Raw genomic sequence first — 13,424 nt, forward strand, 5'->3', positions numbered from 1 at the left:
TTAAAAGTTATTTCATATCATGTAAGTTTTTTAATAAATGATGATTTTTATGGTTTGAACATTCATGATTCATGGATGGTCATAAAGAAAGTATGAAGTATCTAGTGGGAAATTCATTTTTATACACAAATGAGGTGAGTAAATTTAGGCTATACACAATCATGCATATTAACAAAATTATAAGGTTTTTAAAGTCAGTACTCAAAAAGGTCATCTAACTTTTTAAAAACTCACACAACTTGTGTGTTTTAATCTTAATTCTTCGTGATGAGATCTAATGATCAATGTTTAGTTCTCCCACTCTCACATATATAATGATATAATGTAATGGAGATTAAATCCATGAAGGTTTATAATCTATGAACACACAACTATTTGAATTATTCTCAACCATAAAAAAGTTAAGAATTAGTTGTGGTGATCCACTCGAATCTATCTTCAGTCCAAAACTCTCTATAATGTCATTTTTATTTTGATTCAAATTATAGTGTGGACCTATATTAGGCTCAAATTCAAATTGAAAAAAAAAACTGTGTTTGGCTTAAGTATCTTGAACGATTATATTTTAAACTTTCTTGAACTTATATTGCTTCTTTTCGCTCTTAATTCATATTAATATTCAAGATTAAAATATAAAAATCATGTGATTTTTTCAAATTATAGTTTAAAAGTAATTATGTGATTTCGAGTAATCTTTAATTTTGATTATTTATATATGATTTTATTGTTAAAATTCGCTCTTCCTGTTCTTATATAAAATGTCACTCTTATTAGATATAATTTTATTGGATGATAATTTTGTTATTATGACATTCATAAGTTTTGCTCATATTAGTTAGTAGATTATTTTTAGTCAAATTTTTTAACTTAATTATCATTTTGATCCCCAAATTATTTTTAAAAATTTAATTTGATTTTTAAATTTTTAAAAGATTCAGTTTCATCTTTTATTTTTTTTAAATACCTAAAATAAGTTATTTTCATCAAATGGACGTTGACGTGTCAGGATACAAATTCTGGCCGTTTAATCTATAAATAGTGAGAGTTAAAAACTGTCCCTATATATTTTGTCAAATCCATTGTTTCTCACTTGGGTGGAACTTCGCATGCGTGAGTTGAAGAGAGAAGAGGTGCCACCCTCAATTTTTTGTCAAACCCCCTCATAATTTGCTGCCACCCGTACCTTCCCCTCCTTGTCAATCCCCACTTCCACCCACATGTGCGCGGTGCGCCCCATCCCTCGGTTCGTCGACCTAACCCTACTCCACCATCGTCGTCGTGTATCGCAACTGCTTCACCCAAAACGTGTAGACCCTCGTCGGTGCATGCCCTCGTGAGGACCCATTCACTCCCTCAGCGCCGTCATCAAACTCAACCGCGCCGACGCTAATTGGCTGACTTGGTACGTCACAAAGTTGACACTGTGGGTGCGTCAAACCTTCCATAGAGGAGCACTGGCCGATTATTGGTAGATCAGCCCAAGACGCACCAAATTTGGTGGTCTTACATCGAAAAGGTCGTTGGAGTTGCAACGACGACGATGAATGGAGTCTTTGCTTGATAGTTGTGGTTTGATGTACTTGTGATGGAGCATTGGGGTTGAGGTTGAAGTTTAGGATGGAAGGTTGAAGGTGAAAAATGGAGGGAAGGACACGAACATGAACGGTTTGCGAACAAAGCAAGTGCCAACACTACGTTTGTTGCGCGCACGGTTTATGTGAGGTGACAGTGGCAAAAATGGGACTGGAGTGAATGAGAAATAAACTGGTTTTTTTTAAAATAATAATAAATATAGTTGAGATTTAAAACCGTCACTATTCTAAACAAAAATCACTAAAATTTACCATCCTAATGGTGTCAACTTAATGGGACAAAAAGGAATATACTAGAACATTTTAAAAAATTTGAGTGATAGATATTAGTACGAAATTATCCTTCGCCAAAAAATTATACAAATATCTTGACAAGGATCCTAAGCACATTTAGGATAAGTATTTTTTTCTTTCAACACGATTAATTAATTAGGATTTAAATTTTAAATCACCTACTTAAAAGATATAAATCAATATCAGTTATGTCAATAATTATTGGTTAGGTAAAATCTGTAACTAAACCCAAAGAATTTAAGTCTAAATTCATTCGAACCAATATCTGATTAGATTAATAAAGTTTATTATTTATAGAAGTTATTAAAAGTGACTAAAACTTTTATGCAGCAACCATTCCTCGTTTAAGAAATATGATGAAGCATTGGAGTAAACTGAATATACAGACCTGCAGAGAATGACATGCTAACATCGTACAAAGTTTATGACAAGAAACTAGATATAAACCGTGAAAGTTGAGTTTTCAATAATTCCCAATAAACAACAAAGTTATAGGATATTGTCCACACGTAACACTCGAGTTTTGATGGGTTTGCCGTAATCTCAAGGCACCTTTAGCTACAAATCCAGTGTCACCAATGGCAACCGAAACAGACTTCACTGCCATCAATTACGGCTGAAAAAGACTTCGGAGCTCTCTCAAGTCTCCACTGTCGGCAACATAATAATCAAAGAAGAGAGAGTATTGCCATAGATTAGACTTGGAAATAGCTTAGAAAATCAGGTAGGGTTTCATATTTGCATAAAAACTACAGCAAATCACCAACCACGTCAATTAACATGAGATTATTCTCCCCAATAGAAAATTTCTGAGTTAATATGTAGTTGTGTTAAAATATTAATAAAAAAAGTTTTGTTATTTATAATAGTCTTATTTAACTTAAATAATATTGTTTGAAAAAAAATATGATTTTAATCTCTATATTTTTGTGAAATCTTATTTTTAGTCTTCAAAGTTTCATAAAATCTAATTTAGCTCTTGTATTTTACAAAAAAACTATTTTTAGTCCCACCTCACAAAATTCTCATAAACAACGTTAAATTCTGTTTGACGTGACAAAAAAATGCATTTTTTATTTTAATTTCTAAATTAATTAAAATGATGTAAAAAATATTTTATATTTAAAAAAAAAGAAGTTATTAATATGTCTCCCCAAACACATCTAACTGTAATTTTTAAGGATTTCATTTTTATCCTTTTTTCCATTGTCATTTTATCTTTTTCTGATTTTGTTTGTTTCTTAAATGTTGCTTCCACGAGTTTACATGATAAGTAAATAATGTAATTTATTTTTCATGTAGAAAATGACAATAACATCATTTATGAACATCATTTATGAGGAGGGACAAAATATATATATATATATATATATATATATATATATATATATATATATATATATATATATTAAGTACAAAGACTAAATTGGATGATATGAAATCATATTAACTAAAAATAAGATTTCATGAAAGTATAGACATTAAAAATATTTTTTCCACATTGTTTCTATAATAATAATAATTACAAAAATGCTTACAAAATGAAAATTACTTGGTCCTCTCGCAGTTATGAATCTCTTTGGTAGGCCTTCTCTTTCCTATCCATAATAAACAAGCTTAATTAAGTTTTTCATATCTGAAATATAGATCATTTTTAAATTATTATTACCTAACATTCATTTTTTTACAATCAAGTATCTGAAAAAAAATTTCAGTTTTATTTTACTACCTACTATTAATTATTTTTCATTAAGTAATGATGTAGTAGATAGAGTGTCACGTCATCACGCACTACTAGAAAAATGGCTTTTTACGACGGTTGTTAAGTGCTTTTAACGACGGTTGTAAAACCGTCGTTGTATGTAACGTCGTTGAAACGAAAGCGCTTTTTACGACGGTTATTATAATAACCGTCTTTGAAAGGTAGAAAAATTCAAAGACGGTTATTACTGAAAAACCGTCTTTGAATGGTATGTCTGCTTGGACATTCAAAGACGGTTATTACTGAAAAACCGTCTTTGAATGGTATGTCTGCTTGGACATTCAAAGACGGTTATTACTTAATAACCGTCTTTGAATGATGCGTTTGCTTGGACATTCAAAGACGGTCATTACTTAATAACCGTCTTTGAATGATGCGTCTGCTTGGACATTCAAAGACGGTTATTATGTAATAACCGTCTTTGAATGTTGTGTATACTTTGATATTCAAAGACGGTTATTATCTAATAATCGTCTTTGATGCTGCATCTGCTTGGACATTCAAAGACGGTCATTAGATAATAATCGTCTTTGAATGCTGCTTGTTCAAAGACGGTTATTAGATAATAACCGTCTTTGAATGTTGCGTCTGCATCGACATTCAAAGACGATCATTACATAATAACCGTCTTTGAATGTTGTGTGAGACAACATTCAAAGACGGTCGCTAGATAATAACCGTCTTTAAATTCTTTGTCTGCTTCAACATTCAAAGACGGTTGTTATGTAATAACTGACTTTGAATGCAGTGTCTTCAATGATATAATTGAGATTTTTAGATAGTATCTGAATTCCCCACGGAATCACTCCATGACTTAGCAAACAATAAAATAAATGACACCTAACTAACACTATTAAAGCCATGGCACGAAATTGAAGTCAATTTTGGGGGAAATTGATTTAATATGTTCTTGAATGATATAATTTAATTTTGATGTCAACTAAAGAATAAAAAATCATAAGTCATCCAAACTAAATAAATAATTTAGGTCATCAATGATTAATAAACTTAGGAAAGAATCCCAAACAAATACATGAAACAATGCTTACAATTATTCATAACGACCAAACAACAATGTTTCCAAATGAAAAACAAGGTGATAAATAGCACTCAAAACAGAGCCGTTGTTGGGAGCAATTAGTTTATCTTGCACTGCAGAACAATAATTAATTAAACACCAACTCAATCATTGGAAAGCAAGAATCATGAGTGTTAAACATGCAAACCAAAAACCAACACGATCAAATGGTGAACAAATCTCCATAAGCACTTATGCGAGAAATAAATAAGAAGAAAAACCGAGTTTATGCACAAGTTAAAAATCAGCTTCTGGAGAAACTAAAATGAGAAAAGTTTTACAAATTCACTTATGCATATTCTTCTTATGATAACACATGATCATATGATTCATACCCCAAAAGAGCAAGAAAGGAAACAAAAAAAAAGTATATATTAAGTCGTAAAATTATAATTTAGGAAAACGTACAATAATGACATTTAGAATTATGCAAGTTACTAATGAAATTCAAATCTTATAAAATGTAACCAAACATAACTGAAGAAAATACAAGATTGAAAATGTCTTCCGCCCTCAGAGACTGCTTTTAATTTTTTATCGAAAAGAAGTTTTTTTTAGGACAAAGTATCTTTTTTATACTGTCTTTAAATTATACTAGATTCAGATAAGAGAAACTTAATTGAATATTTCTAAGGAGATATGATTTGTCAAGTTATTGGTATTCAATATAATCATGTGCATTTATATTCCTAATAAATGTAGCAAAGACCAAGAAACATGCCAAAACTCTGCATCCTCACCACAACAGCCAATAGGACAGCATCAAAAGTAAAATACCTCCCACAGCTGACTCTCAGTCATGTTGAAGTGAAGATTCCCCACATACAATTTTTGGTCCACAGCTCCATAGGGGCCAGTTACACCGGCTGCTCCACCATAAGCATTAGATTGAACAAGGTTCTTTTCAGCTTCAGAAGGTTTCACCATTACAAGTTGTCCAAGAAGAAGTTGGCAACATAAGTCAATAAAGTTCCAATGGAGAAAAAATAGTTCAATAGGCAAGTCATCAAAGTTCCAATGGCAAAAGTATATCAAATTTAAAAGCAACTGACCTTGCCAGCTTTTGAAAAATAGTTCTGTTGCTTTTAGCGGCATCTGAGATCATCACCGAACAAATATCCAATCATCAGAACAAGACACCAAATATCCAAATATGTACAACTTATGAATTCATATAATTTAAAACAAACAAAAATAGGAACTTCCAATAAACTTGGTAGGCAAAAATAGTTCTCTAATCCCTTTCTGGGTCTGCCTCAGGTTCTGCAACCTCTTTTTTATCCCTAAATCTCCTGCAACTCAAATTAAAATAAAGTTATTAAAAAAATAATAAAAGAAGTTCATATTAATTAATTTTGATGATCAGAAGGTATAATTTATAGCATAATTCCAAATATACACCATTAACATTACAGTCCAAAATTCCACCTAATTTGAGAGGGAGTGATGTCTCATTCTATCTATATCATCCAAAGTATATTTTGTTAGCATATCATCCACCAAATCATCACTTAATAATCCTTACAATATTATGCATATACTTCAGGACCTATGGTCAGCATTTCCTTACTTTATTATTCTTTGAATTAATAAAGCCAAAATTGCACCAGGAACCTATCATAAACCAACCTAGCAGGATCCATTAAATAAATCAATGATATAAAATACTAATACCTGGAAATATATAATAACATAATACCTACATCATGAATCCGGTTAAATCTAAGAGTCAGAGTAGCCAAATGAATGCCTAAGGCCCCAAGGTAAGGTGTCTGAAGAGGTGTCACCGCCTATTGGGACCATAGGAGTATCTTTCTGGTTCAAAAGAGAAATAGAAATACCTTTACATCTTATTAATAAATCATAACATTAGAAAAAGCCTAGCCAACTAACTTTACACTCAGATACTAAAGGGTGTATAATAGTTATCATATTAAAAGAATAACTATTTTTTGGGACTCTTAGCAGCAAGGAACTTAGCATACAGTGAGTTGCACACATCATAATCTTTTATTTTTAGAATTAATGTAACATCACAAAGGGATTTCAATGCCTTGAGGCGATAGGCGCTTAAAACATAAAAGTATACACCTTAGTAAAGAAAACAGAGTTATGTTAATGCCTTGTGGCAACATAGCAATGATATGATTGATATACATTCTCAGGCCACCTCAAGGTCACTAATGGTATGCAAGTTGCAAAACAAAATCATATAAGAAATATATAACATGAAGAAGCTAAAATGCATAAAATCTACCCTCAAATAATACAAATCCAGTCACATTTTATTAAATCAAATAAAGCTATATTCCCAACTCAGTCCCCCCTTTCACCAGAAAAAAAGGACAAAACTCCAATTGTGATTAGTTAAAGTTCTTCAGGTGCTTTTGGGATTGTTCTCCAATCAAAATTGGTGTTTCACACTTTCACTGCATTAATCCGCATCGTAAAGGTTTCCATTAAAGGTTGACAAAGATTACCACCATAAAACTTCAATTCTGATTACAGAATCGAAAGTGCCTACGACACTGTATATAAGTTCAGTCCTTGCATAGAATTATAGCCACACCATTAGCCTTACCGCCATAGACAACTCTTTAAAAAGAATTCTGGATATGGAAACGGATTTCAAGTAAACTAGTAGCTGACTAGTGAGTACTGAAAAGTAACAACTACATAGCACATAATAAGAAAAACACCAACACAGCACAAATGAATAAATGTATATCTCATCGCCAATGCACACTTATTTCTGTTTTCTTTTTTGTTTTTATTTCACCATACTCATGACCATCCATTCAAACCATTTGCAAGGACAATTGATGAATTGAACCAACGCTAAACTAAAAAATTAACCCTAGTTCACAAACAAATTGCACAAAACACAAAGAAAAGATCAATTACCGGGCATCGCGCATATCAAAATCTCGCTCCCTGTCTCTGTCCCTCTCGGAGCGACTCCTGCTCCTTGTGAATCTCTCCCTCTCCGCTCGTTCCCTCTCTCGCTCCCTATCCTTCTCTCTTCTCTCGCGCTCCCTGTCCCTATCACGGTCTCTCCTATCCTTATCCTTATCCCTCCTCTTTCTATCCTTATCCATGTCTTTCCTCTCTCCATCTCTCTCTCTCTCGCTCCTGTGACGACCAGAGGAACGTTTGCGGTGACGGTCTCCCTCTCGCTCTTTCTGTCATCGGCGTCGAGATCGTCGTCGACATCACGGGGCTTTCGACAACTCCTCTCGCTCTTTAGAGTTGCTAATTCTAAAAATCCATTTTTTATTTTTTCTAGCCATGAGGGGATAAGGATGAAATGAAATTTTCTTTTTGACTTTTACCTACACTATGACAAACAATTGTAGGTATAAGTATTTTTTTGACTTTTACCTAGACTAATTTATGTATGTAGGCAAAAGTCTCCGTAGGTATATGTCATTTTTTTTATAGTGCTCTCCACGTAGAGAATCCAAACTCAACAAAATGAAAATAATTTTATATACTATTAAATATAATGTTAATTATTTACAGTTCAAAATAATGAAGCAGTTTAAGAAATCGAACAAGTAAACTTTGGCAACTAGCACATTTCCTATGGGATTCAAATGACATATTTTATCTATGATATTGATATTTAGACATTTAAACGTACAATATTACAAATTTAATTAATCTAATTGAGGTAAATGGGATTGTGGTAACATAATTACATTTTTAACTTAATCATTAATAAAGTTAAAAGTTAAAGCAACTCATGCCTCTCAGGTCAATATTCTTTTTTCACTTGCCAGCAAGGACTATTTGCAGAAGATTTTGAGATTAAGCTTAAAGTTAGACTAGGTAAATGCGTGATTTGGGGGCCAAACTCTACATTACCGATCCCAACTTGACATTCTCAGACATGTATGTATGGAATGGGAGAGTCAAATTTGTGACGTTGAAGCATCTAATTTAACAGGAAATTAGGCCTTGTAAAAGCCTCTCCTAAATATATGTGCTTAAGTTGACCATCAAGTCAACTCATTGAGACATTGACATTGATATCCTTTATGATTTTGTTATATTTTACTACTATTTTTTTTATAAAAAATAATCAAAGTTAGACTTAAAGCCAATCTTTAATAAACAATATTATTTTAATATCTTTAAAATAATTAACAATTATATATATTTAATAAGAAATACATTATTTCAACAAATTTAAAATAAATTTAATTTTGATGGCAACTAGGGACCTGCAGACAACCATCCTAATCCAGGATGGGACCGAACGACTAACCGCTAATCTTTAACGGAATGCAGGACACGTGCCAATTTCGTCCTAGTTTTGTTTTACTTTATGCCCTTTCATTTGGGCAGAAAAAGGAAAATAATAATAATTAAAATCAAAAGAAAACATTAATGCAATAATAAAGTATAGCCATACAAACCAAAGCTGCTTACGCCTCTCCGCTCCTAAAGTCGTAACTCCAAACCCACTATTCCTTTTCAATTTTTTGTTCCCTTCTTCCACGCTAACCATGTGGACGCCTTCTACTCAAACCATCATTTTCGTCCCCACTTTCTTTATTTATTTATCTTTGAATGCAACTTCAAACTATCCTTCCATTTATCTCAATTTAAAATAAAATTTTCAAAATAAATATCCACCGAAAAAAATAATCTGCTGCATTTCGGCCGTATTCCAGATATATATCTTTTTAGTTATATCACACAAACTCAATTATGAAGAGATTTTGATTTTATTTATTCTTTTCATAAAATCAAAATATTGGACAATATTTTTTTTAAAAAAAAATAGTCCTGACCTTTATTAAGACATTTTGATTTTATTTATCCTCTCTCTCATCCTACCCAATCCAAGTACAAAAAAAATAACAAACACTGGTTACTTTTTGCTACAAAGCTTTGAAGAACTCTTTACTTTTCAAAACTATGTTTTCTTGTCCGACTAATCTTCTATTATTTTTTATTTTAATCTTGTAATTTTAAAACAAAATAAACTACTGGCACATTTATAACGACAATAATTACATAAATAGTAGAAGTTTGTTTGGCCTCACCTTAGACTGAGAGCCGTTAAGGATGAGCCGATACTCGTGCATGATCCAATCAGTTCTGAATCCATTAGGAGGCTTGCCTCTGAAGTAACAATTTGTTTGTCCAAGCCAGTTGCCTTCCAATAACCCGAATTTGTGGCTCTGTTGGAGCGATTTCCATTGGGATATTTGGCCACTTTTGTGCTAAAGAAGTATCTCTCTTGGTCCAAATCACCAAAAAATGGGGGCATGGAATTGAAATTAGAGAAAGAGAAAGGGGATGATGGGTGTGAATGGAAAATAGAAAGGAACCTGGCAAATCCCAAGGATCAGACTTGCAAACATGAAGCTCAGGAATGATAGAGGCTGGCAAAGGGCAGGAGAAGACCTTGCGCTTCAAGTATCGCAGAACCAGCTCCATACTAATAATATTTTTTGTGTAGAGGGGGGGGGGGAAGACAGAGGGAAAATGGAGTTATTAGTATTGGATAAAGAAACCTAAAGGGTATGGAGAAGGATGCAGTGTGGCTTCTTTTATAGTAATGGGTCTGACAAGAAGGACAGGAATAAGAAGACACATTTGGCGTAAACTAGACTCAACCTTTCTTTTACTTTGACAACTACAGTTTTTATTTTGGTTTTGGTTTTGGTTTTTGCTTGTGTCGAAACTGCTGCTAGCCTAGTTCCGCTAATCCATGATGGGACCTGCACTAACAGGGTCATGAAAATGTGAAATGAAAGAAATTAACTATAGAGAAGCCTGGCCAGCTGGTGCCACTGGAGCTTCCAGAGAAAGAGCATTGCTACCTCAAAATCTGATGTGTTCAGCTTTGTGATTGTTGTGTTGGAGGTGGTTTCTTGATGTCACATACTCTGATGAGAAAATCATGTTTCTTGATTGGATCAAAAGGCTAAATCATGAAGGAAGGCTTGTTGCTGTTGTGTACACAAGGGTAAAAGATGCAACCTACCAATATTTTTCTCCTCTCTCCACATATACATGAAAGAGAAGTAACTTAGAAAATGAATGAGTAAGTAGTAGTCTATCAATGCAAACTTGACCTGTAATCCAATCTTACCAACCTCAATCACAAGCTTAGCAGCAGTTACCAACCAATGACCAGGAGCATCGTGCGGGCCCCTCACAACCTCACTTGTATCCACATTTTTAAGCATTTTGCAGGAAGGAGTTATACAACATAAGATTGTGATTTTGAATTTTACACGGTACTTTAGATACTCTTTTGAAAGTTAGGTTCTCGACCTTTGAGCAAATACAAAAGTTAGCAACCATGAAAATGGACAGTGAATATCCTACTGTAAGTTTCCATGATGGCAATATTATTATAAAAAATATTTAAATATGCATTAAATAAAGAGACTTAATTATCAATTCTTGCATTAAGAGATTAGTAGATCCTTTGAAGTTGCATACAAGTACATAATTACATGTTCATAAGATAGACATAATGTTGTCTCACTTCTTATTATTCCCATCTATCTATTAATTACTTGTCTCTTCCACAGTTCCACATGTTGTCCTTTTGGCCTGGTGTTTTTCCTTCTTAACTTATGGTCTTTGTTTTTCCGCTTTCCTACATCTTCTTTTCAGAATAGTTGAAAATAATGCAAGTTGTATATAGACTAATAATACAATTATATTAGACTTTATAATTGTTATAATTAAGAAACAATTTTTATTTTTTAACTAATTTTTGAGATTGAATTAGACCCAAGTCACATTCAAAGAAATATATATATATATATATATATATATATATATATATATATATATATATATATATATATTTAAATGTGAAAAATCAGATTAACTAAAATGTATCTAATTGTTTATTTATTTTTAACCTAATTATGAAAATACTTGTCTGGTTTATTTAAAAGCATATAATAAAATTCCCTTTTTAGTTACTACAAAAGTAACTAATTAAAATGAGATTTTTTAAGTAAAGTTCACATATGTATAAAATCATTGTATAACTTATATTTATTGTTGAAAAATATATCTAATTAAAAATATTTATACTAATTATTTTAGTTAAGACATGTAAATATTTTATTATTAGTTATATAATGACATATGAATAAAATATTTGATATTTTAAATTATTTTTTATTATATATTTTATCTTTTATGTATGAAGGATGAACCAATGTTTCTATTGTTTTCATGCCTTGTTGCTTCAAGATATATTGAATTAAGGCCATCTTTTCCTTTTTTGTTTTGGACATTTTAATGCTTTTAACAAGATCTTAATCACATCTTAATAAGGAAAAAATATATTTCAACCAAGAGTGAATACTGTGAATGAATTTAGTAGGTCGGCAGAGATTGATACCAAAATGAGGAGGGGGAACAAAACCCAGAGGAGTTTATAATTTACAAACTATAAATCATGGTTTCAATACATCATGGATTTAGTATGCCAAGGCTTTGTATTGTTAACAAAGAGGGGGAAGAAAACTCAGCAAAGGTTATAATTTACAAACTATAAATCAGAGTTTTAATACATCTTGAATTTAGTAGGCCAAAGCTAGTATTCTTGTTCTACCATATTTTCTCAAGTTACTGAAAATGTCACATCCAATAGTTTCTCAACTCATGCAAAGAACACAAGCATACATGACGTGACACACATGTCACAACACAATCAGCATTTTTGCATGGTTAAAATTCCTGTTCAGATGGACCAAAATATGTTGTATTCAGATTAAAAATAAAAACAGTGGTGTGTTTGTCAGGTAAGTAGAGAGAGAATTCGTCAAGAACATCTTACAGTTTGAGTTTTGCCAGGCTCTACTACAGGTTTGCTATGAGGATCAGTGGCAGTCTTTCCTGGTGAATCTGGGTTGCCACCTGTCTTTTTCTCATCCCCGGCCTTATTAAAAATCACTGTGAAACCCTCAGCTGAGGTTGGATGATTGACATCCTATTCACCAAATTTTGGAAGTGGCCGACCCTTTTCCTGTGGGATAATTACATTAGCCAATGCAAAATAAAGACTCAAAATATTTTTAAAATAATTCCTTAACATTTTTATGAACTTGATAATTATATAACTGGAAAGAAAGTGTGTAAAGCTAATAACATAATAGATTTTCTATATACTACAAAAGTTTGATAAATGCATGTCTCAAATAATAAAGTTGGTTCCTATTAAGCATAAAAGAATGAAGACCAAACATCACACATAAAAGCAGACAAGTTTGATTAAAAGGAATAGCTGTTGTTGGTAAAGAACCCATACCTTAAGATCATAGACATGCTACTATTTGTATTATTGTAGTGTCAATTCACGTAAATTGTTCTTCCAAATTCTTATTGAATCTCTAGAAAGAGGCATGTTTCTAATTGCCAGACACCTTTGCTTATCCATTATACATCACTCACACAAAGGTCAAGTCATCATTTAGAGTTTGGACAACACTTGACATAACTAATCACATATGATTTGTAGCACATGTACAAACCAAGTCATGACTCACACAAAGGTTCTCTCTACTTTCTTGTTTTTTCTTTTCCCTACTCAGAGACTAGCAGTCATTCATTCCTACACTGTTCAGTGATTTAAAATCCATGGTATAGACTCTGTCCATCTTCTGAGAAAGTTGGATTTGTCCCGCTAGTTAGAAAAACTTTTATATTCTAT

General features: G+C 32.2%; 1 protein-coding gene across 1 annotated transcript; it reads right to left on the reverse strand.

Moving 5' to 3' along the window:
- Positions 1 to 9,776: 9,776 nt before the first annotated feature.
- LOC121174725 (NAC domain-containing protein 83-like) lies at positions 9,777 to 10,177 on the reverse strand. Its single transcript, XM_041014644.1, has 2 exons — positions 10,069 to 10,177; positions 9,777 to 9,976 (listed from the first exon to the last, which is right to left on the reverse strand). Exons 1-2 carry the CDS (start codon positions 10,175 to 10,177, stop codon positions 9,777 to 9,779), a joined length of 309 nt encoding a protein of 102 aa, XP_040870578.1.
- Between the last annotated feature and the right edge of the window lie 3,247 nt (positions 10,178 to 13,424).

This window comes from Glycine max, chromosome 4 (genome assembly GCF_000004515.6).
Source record: "Glycine max cultivar Williams 82 chromosome 4, Glycine_max_v4.0, whole genome shotgun sequence".
Taxonomy (NCBI): domain Eukaryota; kingdom Viridiplantae; phylum Streptophyta; class Magnoliopsida; order Fabales; family Fabaceae; genus Glycine; species Glycine max.

What these genes read in the sequence shown, in the direction of transcription:
- LOC121174725 (XM_041014644.1), bottom strand. Translation starts at nt 10,177, where the DNA reads ATGGAGCTGGTTCTGCGATACTTGAAGCGCAAGGTCTTCTCCTGCCCT. An exon ending in TGATCCTTGGGATTTGCCAG is followed by an intron (nt 9,977 to 10,068) that starts GTTCCTTTCTAT and finishes ATTTGGACCAAG; the next exon opens with AGAGATACTTCTTTAGCACA.